The 18,397-nt window shown below is 40.4% G+C and overlaps 1 protein-coding gene across 1 annotated transcript in view; it reads right to left on the bottom strand.

Moving 5' to 3' along the window:
• stox1 (storkhead box 1) overlaps window positions 1-18,397 on the bottom strand; it is a 24,625-nt gene extending 6,228 nt beyond the window's left edge. The window contains exons 1-2 of the mRNA XM_005913947.3: window positions 17,820-18,397; window positions 902-1,054 (exon numbers count right to left, since the gene is read on the bottom strand). Coding sequence (XP_005914009.1) covers window positions 902-1,054; window positions 17,820-18,150 — 484 coding nt within the window. The 5' untranslated portion in view covers window positions 18,151-18,397. The remainder of the gene's footprint in view (window positions 1-901; window positions 1,055-17,819) is intronic.

Genomic DNA, 18,397 nt, shown 5'->3' with positions numbered 1-18,397 from the left:
TACATTTAGTAGTGCCACTGACCATGCGTACAAACAAATGAAGGCCTCGCTGTCCAAAAGCAGCATATGTCGTAAAATGCTCGATAAAATGAAAAAAATAACTGCTTGTAAAGAAAAGAAAATACTGCTCCCATATTAGTATATGAGATTTATGAAACATGCGCACTGACCTATTTCGTTCTTGACCATGGTGAAAAAAATAAGAAAAACTAAATAAAGTAATGCTCCAGCTGAAGTAATAGAGGTTCTTAATATAATTTCCCCTTAGACACTCACTGTGGCTCAAGGACTGGTATTTATATAGTGCCTTTCTACTCAGCTGGTAAAAAAATTAAGACTATAAGTGTTGACATCTAGCAATGATATAATCCCTTTTAATGAAATACAAGATCATTTAATTATAAGATAAGAAAATACTGAAATATGATTAAAAGTTAAACCCTTGATTTTTCCATTTACTTAATAATTTTTTAATTTTTGTTTTCTTGAAATAGTATTTTTTTGAATTCTATTTTTTATTTAATTGGGATTCTGTGCATTTTGTAACACAGTGTTTTTGGAAAACTGCAACTAATGACCAAAAGGCAACATTATCATTGTTATTATTATTGTTGTTATTATTATTGGTAGTAGTAGTATTGCTATTGAGTTTAAAGGTGTGTTTTAACATTTTCTAAGCATTTTCTAAAGTCTTCGTTATTTCTACACACGGTCAGAGGCACTTCTAATTTTTTCATAGAGTACAAACAAACTCCGCTACAAAAATACTGATAAATCGCTCATTTGTGCATGAAATTTTTATATGCACAGATTTGTGTGTGCACTGTTAGACAACGAGGTCCAATGTTCTTGCCTAACTATTCATTTCTCAAGTAAGCTGTGGCAGTATTTCATGGATTACCTGGATGAGCTTTGCTCATGTAGTTGACAAGTGAGTCTTGACTGACGGTGATCTGGGAAGAGTTCATGTCTGAGATGACTGAGCACAACACCTCAGCCAGGGGAATGAACTGGGACTGAGGAACAGGCGACATCTGCACTGGGGACAGGTCACCTGAAAACACACACACACACACCAGCGTGGGTGGAACAGGTGGGCCTGCTGCAGGAGATATAAACACACCTGGGACAGAGGGTCTCTCTCTGACTTGCGCTGCCAGTGAAAACAACTCAAAGTACTGAAGTTGACATTCCTGTCCCAACCACCTCCTAAATCATGACCAAGGTGGTCTATTTATGTGAGTTATATGAACCATGCCTGACTGCTTTTGGAATTCCATGGGTACTGGGACTGACCACAGAATTCCATTACTCCCACAGAAATGACCACAGCTCTGCCTGCTGGGCAGATCAGATATCCTGCCCCCATACCATAGAGACCTACACATCTAGGAGCTGCCCCTAGACAAACATGTTACTAAACCTGAGAGACACTATGAAAAGGGGTCTTGGAAACATTTGTCTCTGCAAAAATAGTATGAAATTGATTCTTTAAATGTGCACTTCATATCACAATATCCCAGCAATCTGCACAACTTTACAGACCTTCGTTTATCGTGCAAACAAACTGTGGGAGCCTATTAAAAAGCCACAAAGCTTTCAATCATAAAACCTGAAGCTAACCAGGCATTTTAGGAAACTTTAGACCAACATGAACTTTCACAGACGGAGAAGCAGGGATTAGAGGGTTGGGATCATATTGAGGGGACTCTTTAACAGCATATTTATAAGAGTGGACTGAATGAAGGGGAAATGAATGGAGACTGGTTACATGAACGTTTCTCATTTGGTTAATGTGTTACTGTGTTCAGAGACAAGAGGCAGTTACTAGTACCAGTGTCACGACACGCAATCTTCTTTTTCCTACAAAGTGAGGTAACATCATAGGGACAGACATTTGCAGCTCGATCTGGGTTCCAGGAAGGAAAGCAGCAAAATTTCTAGAAGATTTCTCCAAAGAGGGTGCAAAGGCCAGCCAAAACCAGAAGACATAGCATAATATCAGCAATGTTTACTTTTAGAGGGTGCTGAGTATTAATTACAGAGTAGAGTTCACATATATATATGTTAGGTTAACAGTAGTGGTGGGTGGATTTGATGTGGTAATGAGTACGAGGAGAATGTGGGTTTTGCTGCAGTGGATAACTTATGTCTTGCAAACTAACATAAAAGGGGGAAAGAAATGCTTGCAATATGAGCTACAATGTTGACATGCTAACAACAATGTTATCCCAGCATACAGCTTACAACCAGCCAGCTGACCAAGGGTCTCAAACCCACTGCTGATGAATGATTAGACTTACAAAGTCATGGACAGAACCTTACCCATCGGAGTGGAAAATTGGTTTTAGTTAATCATCTACACCACACCAGAGAAAGGAGTGCAAAAGATGATAAACAGGAAAAAAGAAAATCCAATCCATCAAAAATGCTACTTGAGTCCTAACATGAAAACTTGAGTGTAAAGTTAACACACACAAACACACACACACAACTAATTAAATTCAGCTACGTGACCACTTGGAACTTTTGGAGACTGCTTGTGTTGACAACAGTGTTTTGTGTATAAATGTCACACTTGTATGACTGTGAGTGATTTCCTCATCAGCCCTGGGGCATTCATTCAAAAGCACTGCCAAGCTCACCACGTGATGTAAGCTAAACATTTACAACCCTCACACTTGAACCACTTTTGTCTGAGGCAGGGAAAATATACAGCTAATCAAATATCTGCTATAGTAAAGAATGAGAACACGCATACGTATCACACACATGATGACAGATGCAGGCAAGTTTACAAAAAAACCTATTCTTTCAAGAGCAACGTGTCATTAGTCAAAATCACTTATTTTTCATCATCTCAGCGCTTGCATTACGACCACAGAATGTTTTGACAGATTTTATATGGGAAAAAATGACTTAATCAGTGTGTACAATCTACCACACGACCATAAATGTAATCCAGTGTTAAAATATGTGATATGAAATTACATATTGGTACAATTAAAACATTCTGGCTTCTTTGCATATATAAACATGAAAACTAAGGTTAAGATCGGGTTAAGACTTAAACTTTTTACAAAAAGGGAAAGAAGTTGGAAAAAGACCCTGCATAACAGCTTTTAGCCACACAAATGAATAATAAGTAGCCTAAAAGCACTGTTAACATAATATTTTAATCACTACAAATGGTCCTGCATTTCAGTTAATTAAAAAAAAAATGGAAGGAATATGTGAACCTAAAAAAGTAACAAAACAATTATCAGCACATGGGGTTCACTTAATGCTCGTAAGGTTCACAGGCAGAGGTCTTTCTTTGCAAAACTGATCCTATGAGGGATTGTAAAAGAAAATAAAAGCTGCCTTCCCCCAGCTGAGACAAGACATTAAGCTGTCTAAACCTCAGAGCGGATATCTCAACAGCGGTCTCCCTGGCAGTAAATTAGTGCTGCTGACTTAGCTCCTCATTGTCGTTAACTTCCTATAGGAATGTCTGGCAGGCTGTCTGCATAGAAACCACATACAAACACAGTCAACAGTGAAAATGTCAGCAAGGTTAGAGTGGGAGGCAAATAATTAACATCCTAATCAGAGGGAATCAACAAACTAATCTTCTCTTTGCACAGAGGTAATTTCAGTGGATTGATTGTTATCCTCTTCGATCGTGTCCTGGTTTAATGCATGATATCCTGTAGGACCCATGCTATTACGATTTTTTCTTCTAAAGAGGCTAAATGCAAATATATTCATGCAATAGGTTTGTTACATGCAATGAATTCCAACTACATTGAAATGTTGGTGCAAGACATGACAAAAAACACCTGTAGGAGTTCAGATGTGGGAAATATTGCTGTAATGGAAGGATGGGGCCGGCTGAGCATCCGTGTTTATTGAGTCTAACATTAGCAGGCGTGACTGTCGGAAAGGTTCAGCGTTGTAACCGCCTCCTCTCCAGGGGGAACGGATCTCTGTGTTGCTGTAATCCAAGACCGGGCCACCGACATTAAACCCTTTGTCATACACAGCATGAATACCCGGCTGGGCACCATGGCAACCGAACCCTGTGTCATAAGGGCGAGACAGGGAAAATAGCAGCTTGAGAATCAAAACGGGGACGAGCATTGTGTTAATGCCAGTTAACAGAAGGAGTAGCAGGTCGATATAACCTTGTAAAAGCTGCTCTCAGCTTGTATAAAATGTGGAATATTGGTTTGTGCAGCTCTCTGCAACCTTCAAGTCTAAAAACATTTTTTTTTGGGGGGGGGGGGGGAATGAATTAAATTGAGCTAATCTGAGCTAATTCTTTTTCTGTGAAAAGGAAAGTTTTCAAATACCTGCAGAGATGCCTGTGAAAAACACCCTCACTGTTTTCATATACATTAAAAGGGTAAGTAGCAGCCAGGTGCTACTAATCAAATGCACTTGATTTATGGATGGAGCACCTATACAAATGCCCTCAAAGTTTGCTAATCTGCAGCATTCAGGTGTGTGTTTGTGAAGTTTGCCAGCCTCTTCTTTCTAAAAATTAACATGGCAGCATGACTTAGGCTTGTAAAGTTGCATCTGAACAAACCACAAGACTTTAGACAGACATTTAAACAGATTAGACCAAAGTGGAGATCTTTGGCCATAATGAACTAGATCACATCTGGTGAAAATCCAAACACAGCATATCAACACAAACACATAATACCAGTTGTCATGTGCGGAGGTGGCGGTGTGATTATTTGGGTTTGTTTTGCAGCCACAGGACCTGAGAATCTGATGTAACATAAACTCCTGTGGATATCAAAGTAATGTCTGACAGCTCAAGCTGACCTGGCAGAAACTGGGCAGCAGTTGAGCTGTTGATTGTTTAGTAAGACAATGATCCCAAGCACAGCAGGAAATCAACAACAACAACAAAACAAAGAATCACAATGGTCCCGTCTAAGTCCAGTTAAACTCTGGAGCTCAACTTGATTGACACCTTAAGAGAGCTTTGCATAAACAAATGCCTGCAAACATTAATGAATTGAAAGAAGAGTATGCTAAAATTCCTCCATAAAAATGTAAGCCTGATAAAGTCGTACAGAAAAAAATATGTATTTATTCGAATGTTTACAGTCCTGAGAAAGCTCTTTTTTCACACGATTGTTCATGCAGATACACAATCTATAAGCAGTGGGTTTTTGGTACTGGAAACTTTCTGATTTCCATTTGAAGTCCGGCCACAAGCAAGAAAACAACTGAGAACAAAGGAGGGTAGGCATCTGCTGAAATGCATCACCTCGCAGTCTCTTTAATTTATCTGCATTATCTGCTGAAATGGAAATCTTTGACCACTTACTACACTGGCAGCACAGAAAGTCCAGAGAGGTCTGCTGGGTTAACCCGCAAAAGAGCAAGTCAGCAGACTAGCCAATGGATTTCCAGATTGCATATGGCAAAAGTTGAATCCACTGCACTTGGTGCTTGACTCATACTAAAGGCTTACAGGTCATGACACTGGAGTCTCTGTGATACTTACGTCTTGCCATTTTATTGAAATGAGCTATGATACACAGTCATATATAAATATGCAGAAAGAAAAACAGTTTAAGCAATGTTATAGTTATCCTTTCCATCTTGTTCCTACAGGAATAGGAGCATGAGTTTCTTTCTCAGGGGTGCAATGCTTAAATCACATGCTGGTTTGTATTAAAATAACTTGAAATTAAAAGATCATTGTGATTTTATATAACGAGCCTGATTTTTGTTTCATGAACAGCATTAACCACAATATTAAAATAAAGCGACAAAGTCCACACTATGATTTCTGCCCCTTGCAGACCTAAAAAACATTCTTCCAGTGTCATAAGTTTTCCATGTGAGAATAAACTGCTGCCTGGGGAACAAAATGAAAAATATCTAAAGCCGACTGTTCATATTGCAGCAATGACTGACAGAGACCTTCTCTCCTCGATCCCCACTGAGATACTTTTGGCTGCTGACACTAATCAATACCACATGTATTCACATGGCTCACATGGTGTTTGCAGACCTTAGAGCCTCTTGAGTCTCATTTCATACGTGATTGCATTACCTTAAGTCTCTTGGAGTAAAATACTGCACCACACCGTAAAGCACATGCTGCAGACCTGCCATAAATTGCACCACTGTCAAACTATCTCTAAATGATCTTTACTCAATGCAGAGAAGGCAAAAATCTTCTGTTTATGGACTTCTCAATCAGTGGACGTGCCATAAATTAATAGCAATATTCAAAGACTAGAAGCACCTAACTTTATGAAACTCACTAATATGATCAAACATGTTGGTTTCTGCACAATGCAGAAAGAAAACATCACAAGTATGCACAGACAATAGAGCCCATACATTTTCAGAAACACAGAGCAAAAATTAAAACGATTAATTTAAAAAAAAGTCTCACAACAGCTTGTATATCATTTAACATTTCAACCGTTTAGCTGACATTTTAATATTTAATGATATTTTGCCAAGAAGTGAAACTCTTGCAAAGTCTTCCGTTCCTGATCATCACCAGCCCTCGATAACAAAAAACATGTGATGTACTGGCTTTAAGTTATGCCTTGGAACAGTACAAGATTCCTGTAAATATAAACAGACTGCGCATTAATGTGAAATATTGGTTATTATCCTGTATGCCCATTAGTCACACTGTTGTAGTGATGGAAATGTTTATTGGACTACCAATAAATATATGAAATATCTTAATAATATTTGTATGGATTGCCATGACATTTGAGGCTAAAAGTGCATGAGAATTTTTCTCTAGTGTCATCATTTAGCAAATGTCTGGAGCTTTTACTAAAATGTCTGAATAACAACCGGATGGTTTGTTACACAATGTCACAGCAACAATTTTTCTTCCAACACTAAAACTTTAGCTTGTCCATGTCTTTATTTGCCCAAATACCTGAAAACTAACCGCAGTCCAATCACCCTCAGGTATTTTTATGTTTTCTGCTAATGTGTAGTTGTTAGCATGTAAGTTAAACTAGCTAACAGCTAGCTAACATTAACACGTTAGCTTTGTTTTCTACTGTACTACTTCTACTGATAATATTTAGCTCTGCCTCACAGAGCTGGCTCATAGGGTCTTTGTTTAACCTCAAACACAAAAATAAAATAAGACAACCTGAAATTCACTAAAACTGTAAACCCTTGAATGGCCACTTAAAGCTGTATTCAGAGCCTAGCATGTCAATTATTTTCACTGAAATTAAATGTGTTTACAACCTTGTAAAAGAAATATATTTGACCTTTAACTGAAACAATAAAATTAGTCTGAATTTCATTGCCACTTAAATAGTAAATAAACTGTTATCTGTTTCTGCGCAATGCTATCATATGCCATACAGTTATAGCTTGCTAATTGAATTTTCTGTTTCAAGTAGTTGCCACATCTATTTAACAATCACAAACAGCTGGCCAGTACATTGCAATCAATTTGAGTTAGTGCTGATGAGTGCTACTCATCTGCAAAGCATCTCTTCCCATTAGAGGACTGGACTTAACTGTCTGTACTCTGGTTATATTCCTACGTGAAAGCAAGGTTACTGAGCACGTTTGTGGAGGAATTTGTGAATTTCTCCATCAGAGATTCTGGTTGGACTTTGATTGTACGTAATGAATGTGAATTTCTTTGAATGTAGATGGAACAGAAGACAACAGATTTGTGATTTTAGCGATCTATCAAAGTCAATCACTCTGTCATGACACAACAGAGCATGTGTAATTACCAGGTTGACTCAACTGCAAACTGATAACAGACCAACTCAGTCCTATCGCTATCACAAAGTCACTTTGAAGATGGCAACTGAGTACGAGAGGTCACACACCTGATTCCTATCCCCTGTGGATGCAACCATTTCGAAGGCAACAAGACTGCAAATATGTGCAGTGAACTTGCAATCATTTTGGTTGCACCGCAACTACCGTTTTCCTATAACCAGGCTCGAAAGCATTAGCTCTTAACTTAGCACTCCAACCTCTTAATTAAATATGGTAACTTTTGGCTCAAAAATCAAGATTTCAAAAGCCAAAAATGTCAAATTGACCAATTCACACCAATGAGTTACATAACAGTTACTACATGAATCTTTTATATACAGCCTTTAATGAATGACCCCATAGTTTGGATCATTGAAGGCTGCTCAGTGTGCATGAGTCCCTTGCTTCCTGAATGTTTTCTGTCCTTGAGCCGAGAAGCACCTGATTCAGAGCTGTGTTGTACGCAATCTACTATTGACCTTTCATCTTTGCACTGCTGCAGGTAAAATTTAACTCAAATTTTAGGTATGATTTAGACAGTCCCACATTCAGTAGCCCTATAGGAACACATACCACTCAAAGACGACCACCGTCTTATCTCATCCTGCTATCGTCTAATCTTGTAGGCTCCAGGAGGCAAACAGGATAATCTTCTCTCTCCCTCATTAAAGACACACAGCATGGCATTCAGCGAGATCTCAAAGCCTGCCCCAACAGACTAAAGTCATTCCTTATCTCTTCCTCACTAAGTCAGTTAACTATGTGCTACAGTAAATCTGCTAACTGTACATGCAAGATTCAGTCAACCTTGGTGGCACAATGTCAAACATTTTGTCAGATTTCTAATTTATGTGCTAAATTCCCACCCGTCCCTTTGTCCTTGGTATTTTGGACAAGCAGGGCTCCGTGACCCCGCCCTTGCTCCGTGACCCCGCCCTTGCCTTCCTTCCTATACATGTGTGTGTGCTGCACTTTTTAAAAGTGCTTTATGAGTTTGTGTCTTTAACTCACATAAGAACACAGACGTGGGCGTTGCAGTTAAATGGCCCAATAAACTGAGTGAAAAGATCCCTTCAGAAAGCAATCACAGAGCAAATATCCCAGCAATGAAACCTCTCCCAGTGTGGCGACACTGCGCTTTCACCCCAAAAGCCTAGCATTAAGCAAAAACGTCAATGAAATAAATATCTATTATAGAATTTGCCGTAAAATTACCATCCATGAGCTTCCTGTGTCTAACACATCAAGCTATAAATGCTGAGCCACTGGGCATTTTACAGCTTTATTGATTGATTCCTCCCAATAAAACCTGCATTTTAGCCCAAACATTTAGCTGCATTAGGTAAATATTTAATCTGACCTATTCATGGTTCAGAATCAGAGAGTGCAGTGCAAGAGAGGAATCAAGGTGGGAGAAAAAAGGTCAAATATGGACTGTGTTTGCTTGTTTTCTTTGGGAGGGGGGGTTGGTACATTAAAATGGCAATTTAGCCCCTTCATCGGCATACAAGCACTGCAACATCTTAAAATAAACAGCTGAATAAAAGCTGATAAAAGTCAAAACATCTCGACTAAAGAAAATTCATGAGCTAAAACCATGAGCAACGAAGAAAAATCCAGGCTGGGTTTGTGTTGTCCCACATCACCATAGAAACCTTTACTGTGGCAGCGACCTGCCACGTCCAATACGAAAACAAAGAAAAAGAAGAAACAGCAGCAAAAGTGTCGTTTTTGTAACAGCCACAGTGTCGAGACAAAGTTTGCCAAAGCGGGCCTTTGATATTTAATGTATGTTGGCAAGTAAGCACAAAGAGCCTGTGACTAAGCTTCTCAAACTGTCATTCACCGAGCTCAAAAGATCTAGTGGTTTATAGTGGGTCACCGCAAATCTTGCTTGCAAATCCCTGCAGCTGTAATGGCATAAAATAATGCTTTTACCGTCTGATTCACAAGAAGAACAATTGGAAAAGCAATCCTGCTCATAAAAGTGACCTGGCACTAGTGAGCAGGAACCCCGTCATCACGTCCTGGTGAAATAGGAAACACACCTGACCAGGTGTTTAACAGCAGACCTCAGGTAAACAGGGCTGTATTTTATACCAAAAACATCTTAAGTGTAGCATGATTTCAATTTATGCCAATGCCATCAGACAGAGTTAAAGCACAGCTTTACCAACAATTTATTTTCTCAATCTTTCACTTCATACCTCTTCAGACCAAGTGGACCACACCGCCACGTTTCTGGTTCTCATCTGCTTTGATGAACTTGAACATTACCTCCAAGTCTGCCGGATCCATTTCTGTGCCACAGTACCTTTCCTTTGTTCTTTAATGTATAAAAACTAGTCCTCTGCAGTGTCTCTGGCCAAATTGGTCCCATTACCCTGAGAAACTATTCATCTCGGCTTTGTTCCAGCCCACATCTGAAGTGTTCAAGGCAAAACTATTATATTTCCTCTTTACAGAAAATGCACAGTTAAAGACGCATACCAGAGATTATTGTTGCACTTTCAGGGGGACTTTTTTCCATTTCAAAAGAAGGGTTACAATTATTTACACATAAGCTAACATACTCGCTGGTGCAAATGACACCACCAGAGTTGAAGAACTAGAGCAGAGCCATTTTACTTAAAAAGAAAAATACCTATACTGCGTCTTGTTGCAAATTTTATTGGGTGAATGCTGAAGGCATTCAACCTATTGAGTTTGTTTCTTTATTCTTTGCTGCTTAACTATGGCCACAGTTTTGGTGCTATTTTCACCACTCAAGTCTTAAACTGCTCTGCTATTTCTGCTTATGCCAGCTACAGTATATCCTTTGGTGCTCATAACATTTATACTTTTTAAAATATTGTGCTTTTTAACATTTCAACTGGTCATATCTCCTAAACGGTGGACTCCAGACACATGAATCTTGTGCCAATATATCTTCAGACTCTCCTGATGCTCATAGTGAAAGAATTTTTTTTTAAGTTTACCGTTTTCCCATTAATTATGTTTGTTTCAGAAATCTGTCCTTCTCTCAGATTTCAAACCCTGGAATTGAAGCTGTTTTTTCTCTCGTCATGTCTCTCTCTGGGAAGACTGCCGGTTTGCCTCACTGAGATGAGCAAGGTTCGAATCCTACCTATGGCTGTTACTGCATGTCTTCCCCGCTCGTGCTGCCTTTGCTTTCTTGACACTCTTTAGTGTACCCTTCCAAATAAAGCCATCTTCAGCAGACAGTTTTCTTTTTTCAGCAGATAATTACGCTTTTTCAGCTGTTTTCAGCACATATTTCCGCTACATGGCATTCACCCGGCATTTTTGCAGTTAATGCAACTTTTTCTAGTTTTTTATTTATGATCTATTTTTTGGCACGAAAGCCTTAAAGGCTTTAACTTCTTTATATTAAAAGATTAGCATCAAGTACCCAACTGATTCTCTTGGTGCTCCTGGTATTCAGTATGAACCTGTTAAGCCTGATGGTTATTAGGTTACCCATAAGGACTAGCACAAAACAATACTACTGAAAAAAATCATTGGGTCTGAAAAGCTTCTGCTGTTAAAGAAAATGTAAAACACTTGACTTTTTTCTTCCTTTTTGCACAAAGGCGTATTGCCTTTGTGCAAAAAGGAAGAAAATAATATTGCATTGCTTTGTAATTTAATTCTGAGACTGATAAAAAAGATAAATATATGCATATATTTCAATGAAAGAGCTGATTTCTTCAAGATAAGACAAAAAGTCACGGTTTAGCCAGATGTTTGGCCTCAAAGTAAATGCACTCAGTGAGGAATGCATAAGGATACATTTAAATAATACCTCGTGTTTAACCCTAAAGTAGTAATGTAACTAAGAGGCAGTTCAATTTCCAAAATTTTATAACATCATTTAACATTTTTTGTTCAGCATTCGAGGGCATGCATCCAGAAAGGAAATCCTATCCTCTTTGTGTATCAGTCTGGCTTCGGATCAAGACAAACATAGCACCAGCTCAGCCATTACCTTATGTTGGACCTCTGCTGGAAAAAAACAAAAACACTGCTGTGATGTTTCCGGATACTTAACTAGCAACTGATTCAGTCACTGATTCACAGATGTTTTCAAGACTTTCAGACTGTGATCCAGCTGTGTGGGGATGGTTTCGCAACTATTTTGAATACAACTATCACTGTGAAAAGAAGTGTCCCACATGAGGTCTTTTGTGTGTTTAACAAACGGTGTACCCCAAGGTTCTTTCTTAGGATTCCTCTATATTCAGCATTTACTCTTAATGGCCCATTTTAAAGACCTGTACAGTATTTTGCTTTGCATTTTTCTGACACTTTGCCAAGCTTGGAGCTCAGACAAAGACAGGAGGCCCTAAATCTCCAGCTTGTCTTCCTGAAAGATCTGGGTATTTTCACTCCTACTCCATACATGTGACATTTCCCCACTGACACCCCACCACAAAAACATATACACCCAGCATCGAGGAATATTTTCAGCAGATCCACACATTAATCATGAGTGATAGTAGTCATTGGTTGCAGATGAAACCCATTTCCTCTCGTTTAAACTGAGCTGAAGGTGCAGCAGATTCCAGTGTTTATTATCCCAGCGTTTGGAGCACAGCTCCCATCCGCTATCCACCATGTGATCCATCACTCCACAATGCCCTTAAAATCATCAGCTCTGTCGTAGTTTCTTGGAAGTATCTTCCACTCTTGAAATTCAATAACACAGCACCTTGCTATTACTGAACCAATGTTAGCATACCTTTGCATGTATTACTGCTACATGAAGCAAAGAAAACATCCTGTCAGGAAACTGAACATTAATAGTGATGCAGAGTTTAATGCAATGTAGTCTGACCCATTTGTCTGACCGGAGACTGAATAAAGATAACTCCACCAAGGGAAACCTAAGCTGTTACTGACAGGGTGCATAAGCTCAGGGATGAAGAGGAAACTCCTTAACTGTTATTGTTGGCATTGGTCCACTCAGCCGCTGCGGGTGAGCCCAGTGTTTGGGTCGATGCAGAGGCCGACATGCCTGATTCGCACCGGGGTTAGCTTCCTGCTTAATGGGAAAGGATGTGGCAAACAAATGATGTGGCAGGACTGCATGCACATGCAGAGTCCTTCATACACACACACGGAGGGTCACATCTGAGAATACAGGTCAAGGTTTTTGAATTATTTGCTAAGCTATTTTTGCAGCCACAGGAACTAAAAAAAAATGTTGTAGATAAATGTAGAAAAATATCTCGCCAAAAGCAAAATCAGTAAAAGTGATTGTAAAAGGCTGCATCCTAATCATCTTACACTAATAATGCAATTTGAAAATCAATTTGAAACTTAAATAATATGCACAAAAATCACAGAGACTCCTTTCAAGTTACAATTTAATTAATTTCCCTTTAAACTGGTTATTTATAGATATGAACGAGGCAAGAAGGCACTTCAAACATGCAAATACTACCTAAACCGTTGCCCTATTTTGCAATTTTAGGGAAAAAGATTCAGTTTAACACTAGAATTTAATGGAATTTTCCTTTCTTAACACTCCAATTCAGCACTTGTTACAGATCCTGCAAACTGCATCTACAACATGCCTCATCTCTCATCTTGGCAGTGCAATGAGATGTTTTCTGACCTACAAAGCAACATTTATGGCAGATGTTAAAACATTCACACAGCTGATTGGTATACAAATAGTTTTAAATTCATACCTTAGGACCTCTTTGAAAGCACGACCACTGTCATAAAACTGAGTTTGAACAACAAAGATAAATGTGATTATTCGTTATAAGCTGATCAAATTTCAATAGGTGGTCAAAAGGAAGTTTGCTTTAGCCGACACTAATGGTTAACTTATGGCAATGATTGACACTGTTGCAGGAAAGGATAAAAAACTAAATAGCTGGATAGAAGTAATAATGATCACCTGACACTGAAATAGCAAGCTTAAAGTAATAGTTTTAATTTAAAAAAAAAAAGATTAAACTTAAATAAGAGGTTGAAATTGTTATCTAAAAGTAGACCGTTAAACTGCAAAATATAGTGAATGAATAGCAATAATGTTACCAGTAATATTGATCAATGCAGGCCTGACATGTCCATTCACAAGTGCACATTTGTAACCCGGTGGGTAAAATACTGAGACGTAAGCAGAAACGCAGTGAGCAAAGAACACCTGGATACTGTTTAAATGTATGTTTCTTTCTATAAAACCCTCTGAAACTAAATAACCCCGAGGTACCTTGTTAGCAAGAAGGCTGTAACCTTTGACCTGTGCTGCTTAGTTAGGACAGGGTGGGCCATTTAGGGGCGGGCAAGGGGGTGTCATGGTTAATAAGCTAACATCTGGAAGAGTTATGACTATTAGCGGAGCGCTTTGAGACTCTGACAAAATACCCCCATGAAAGGAGAAACCCCTGGTGTGAAAATAAAACACTTTCAAGTGAAAAGTAAAGGGCAGAAATGAGACTTGCATAGCTGCAAGCTCAGGAAATGATCTCAAGAGTAAATGAAGCATTTCAGGAATGCATCACCACCTCATGGTATGGCAAGTTAAATGAAACATACCATTTAAAAAAAGAAACTTGGCTTAAAAAGAGCAGCTTAGTCATGCCTTACAGTGCTCAAAAAATGACACAGATGTGCTGAAAAGTAGCGATTTCACCGACAAAGGTGAGAAGACTTGTTTACGCCTGCGTTCAAAGGAAAGAAGGTTTGCAGAGACTGACAGTAGAAAGGATACAGAACACCTCATTACACCGGTGGCTTACTCCATATAAATGTTTAAGCCTGTGTCTCCATGCTCATCCTGCTGCGGGGGACAATAGTGGCACGCTAAATAATGCAGAACCAGCTAAAAGTCATTACCGAGCCTCTGGTTTCAAAGGGACAGCTGGAGTGGTTTACCGCTGAGAATTAAAGAATTAAATTTAAACAAAGCCAACAACGTGCTTTGAGCATTTTAATGACCAATAAGAAGCTACAATTGGATTAAATTAAGAGTTGTACTTTTTGGGGGAGTAAAAAAAACTTTTTTACCCTCTTACTGAGAATTTCATGACACTGACTTCCTTTTAATTACGGAGAAAGAGTAAGGAGAAGCAAGCCTGCTCATCCTGAAGTTTGAAAAGATTCTTAAAAGTACCCACAAACTGATGTGCTTGTTTGTTTCATCTGGACTGTTTTAGGCTTTGTCTTTATGCAAGTCTAGATAAACCACTCTAGCTCCACAGTCAAGGTATAGAGCTAATTATCGAATGCTTTGCTCAAGCACGTTTAACCCACGACAGGCATTTTCCGTTAAGGCAACTCACTGATTGAAAATAAACCGTCCCTTTAACAAAAAACAAGCTGTTGAGGTGGTGTAAAAAATCTCCAGATCCCACAGTCTTGTTTTTTTCCCTCTTGATTACAACTCCATTTTGATGTAGTTCCAGATCACCCTTTACTGGAATAGTCTTTAAAAACTACAGCTGTGGTGCTTTATCCAGCTCCACATATTAAGCATCATAATACCTGCAGCCATTTCAATAGATGTTATCCACACAAATTGTAGTAAATATAGCACATGTCATAAATGGGTGATAATTGAGGTACTGTAACTGCGCTGCATTTCCAGTAAACTAAATCCTCACACTAGTCATAAGTGAGCTGGTTTTACAGTATAAATAAGTGTGCGTGTTAGTCCCCATAGGGATATAGTTCCTCTGCATTTAACCCATTCACCCAGTGAAGCAGTGGGCAGCCACCAATGCAGCGCCCGGGGAGCAGTGTGTAGGGACGGTACCTTGCTCAGGGGTACCTCAGGGTAGCCGGTAGCAGTGGAGTCGAACCCCCGACCTTCCGATCATGGGGCCACCACTCTACCTACTGAGCTATCCCCACCTCTAACCCCACAGTGCTATTATCCTGCAGAAGGACACTGGATGAAGAATGAGAGAATGCCCTGCAGACAAGAGTTAGTTTAATCAGAGATCCTCAGTTCCACTGGGTCCATTGCCCACGTTAATAACACTCCATACCAACTTCTCACACTGATTGTTTACCTCAGTCTAACCTCACCACGATCCCCGTCCTCCACCCCGCCTTTCCAGTGCGTCTTCCTTTAGAAGAAGCCTGGGAGTGGGTGAGTGTGTGATGGGACCACAAGCCAATCTCTCTACACTGAGACTATCAGCACAGATAACCAGGCAGGACCATCTATGTCACCTGCGTCGCTCTTTCTTTGTCTCTTTTTAGACAATCTTAACTAACTTTGCCTACATCTGGTTAGCTTCAGCTGAGCATCTCTTAAATTAGGCGTTCCTTACACACAAAAAACGTCCACACTGCAGTAAAGTCTGAACCTTCCTCTGACCTGAGAAAGGAAATAGGGCTATTTGAAATTCACTGTAGCCCATAACTTATAACATTTTGTGTTTTCGAGCTGACATATTTATATCAGGACAATGTCAAGGCCTTAAGTCCATGCCTGATATCAATCTAGGAGTCTGACTTCCACAGTCCCACACTGGCCATGAAACGGAGGGACATTAATCCTGGGCAACAGAAAAGCGGCTGCGGTCGGCAGGCAGTTGCTCAGTGATTCACTGCTGACCAGCTCTCAGCGAGAAGACTGTAAACCAGGCTCTGACAACCTGCCAGAGCTTATTTCCATACAAATTTCTGCGGTGTGAGGAGAAGGATTTGTTAAGGATGAGAAGGAGGTGGTATTTCCACACGCAGACGTGTTTGCATCTGCTGTGGAGAACACATTCGAACACGAGCTCACGCATGAACGTGCACACCTTTTGGGCCGTGCATAACAATAGGTGCAACATCACCTTTGGCCCATGTGGTGTTTGTTTGTCAGGGCCAGGAGGGGTTGCTCAGTGGGATGGCATGTCAGCCTCCACCCTCTCCCTCTCTCAGTCAGTCCACGCCCTCCCAGGGTCTCCCTCTGTGTGGTCTCTTCCTCCCCTTCACATTCCTTCATTTGCTTGTCTGTGAACTGCTCAGTCTCGCAGAGCTGACGCAAAGTCAGCAGGTAAGACAGCAGAAGGCACACATCCAGACAAAAGGCACTACTCTGGAGACAGACCGGGAAACGTCAGTACCGCAAGCAGCCGGGAAGCTGTTGGAAGGCAGCTGCAACACTGGGACACTGCCCGAACAGCCAAGATTTGGAAAAACACCTTCTACACCCTTTGGAGATTTTAACTTTCATGTCATAATTGTGTAATTTTAAAAGTGGTCACGTATTAGTCCCCACACATTTATTTGTAAAAACCTACAGATTAAAGTAAGGAGGGAAAAAAGAACGTATCTGTTAAGAATAAGGTCATTAGCTCTAAAATCCACACAAGGTTGTCGTTTTCTCCAGGGGTCAGTGCTGTCAGACATTTACAGCCTGTGAGATCATGCTATAGGAGGCTGCATAAAGGTTTCTGCCCCATTTCCATTGTTTCTGTGTCGCTATATGCTGCTTTAAATCACAGCTGGAGAAGAGGGGGGCAATTAGGAGCAATTACAGGGAGGTTTGTTAACAAGCTGGGGTAAACATATGACTGTGTCAGTAACAGAGGAAGGACGGATTTGGGATGCAGTTCTCCCAAACACACCAGACATTTGAGGGGTTTGATGGGTGGGGTGGGGGTCTAGTTAGAAACATAGTCTTCCAAGCAAACTGAACAGATCAAAGTGATGAAGCAGGCAACACGTTGTCTCTTTAGAGATCCTACCTACAATAATAAACTTAAAATAATGTAAACTCCACTTTTATTGCTACAACTTCTACAACTTGTGGAGTTCCACTGCGCCAGCTCTGTGTCAGTCACACTTTACAGCTTTCACACATCTGTCTCAGGGTGGTAAACGTGTTGTTGGTGGTGTGATTACAATAAAGAGCCCCTTTAAAGAAAAAACACCTTGTGCCATTACATGAATAGAAGCTGTTCACTGCGCTGAATGAGTCCTATCACCTTATTTGCATTGCAAACGGGACAGTGGCGTATACACACGTTCTGCTGCTTCTACCTTAATACTTTCAAGTGTGTTTTGTGGACATTTCGCTCACATACCGACAGCTTTAATGATAAATCCCTTCGGTGACCTCAAAGCCCTGCGCATCCACGCTTCCCTCAGCACCTCCAAGTTGCTGGCGTTGCCTTGAATGAAAAGCACGAAGTTTTCCATCCATCCCTGAAAGTACACCTCAGCTATAGCCTTGACCAGTCTCTTATTCCAGAAACTTCGCGAGTTTTGCGCTTTAAAGTCATCGAAAATCTCCTGACCGTTCGCACCGGTGCCGCCGAGTTTCCCTCCGCCGGCGCGCACACTCTCCTCATCCGGGCCGAAAACTACAGCCAGCGAAGCTGCTGAGAGCTGAACAAGTCGCTGCTGGTGAGACATTTTAAAGCCTTTTTATGGGCTCCGGAGACTCTCGAAATCAAAACGCACGCGTTAAAAGGAAGTTCTCTCATCCAAAAGTCCAAATAAACACCGATTTTTGCCTCGCATTCCTCCGGTTGCGCGTCTGAATCCTGCAATGTGTGAACCGGAGGCGCAGAGGACGTCCGACTGGTTTCTCTCGGCTATGGTGACGGTGGCAGAAGGAGGAGGACTCACCAGCCTGCCTCCGCCGCTGCTGGGACCTACA

The sequence above is a fragment of the Haplochromis burtoni genome, unplaced genomic scaffold (assembly GCF_018398535.1).
Source record: "Haplochromis burtoni strain Fernald_Lab_line unplaced genomic scaffold, NCSU_Asbu1 Contig_7, whole genome shotgun sequence".
In the NCBI taxonomy this organism is placed as follows: domain Eukaryota; kingdom Metazoa; phylum Chordata; class Actinopteri; order Cichliformes; family Cichlidae; genus Haplochromis; species Haplochromis burtoni.
The sequence above is the reverse complement of the archived record's forward strand: the minus strand, read 5'-3'. Positions and strand labels throughout refer to the sequence as shown.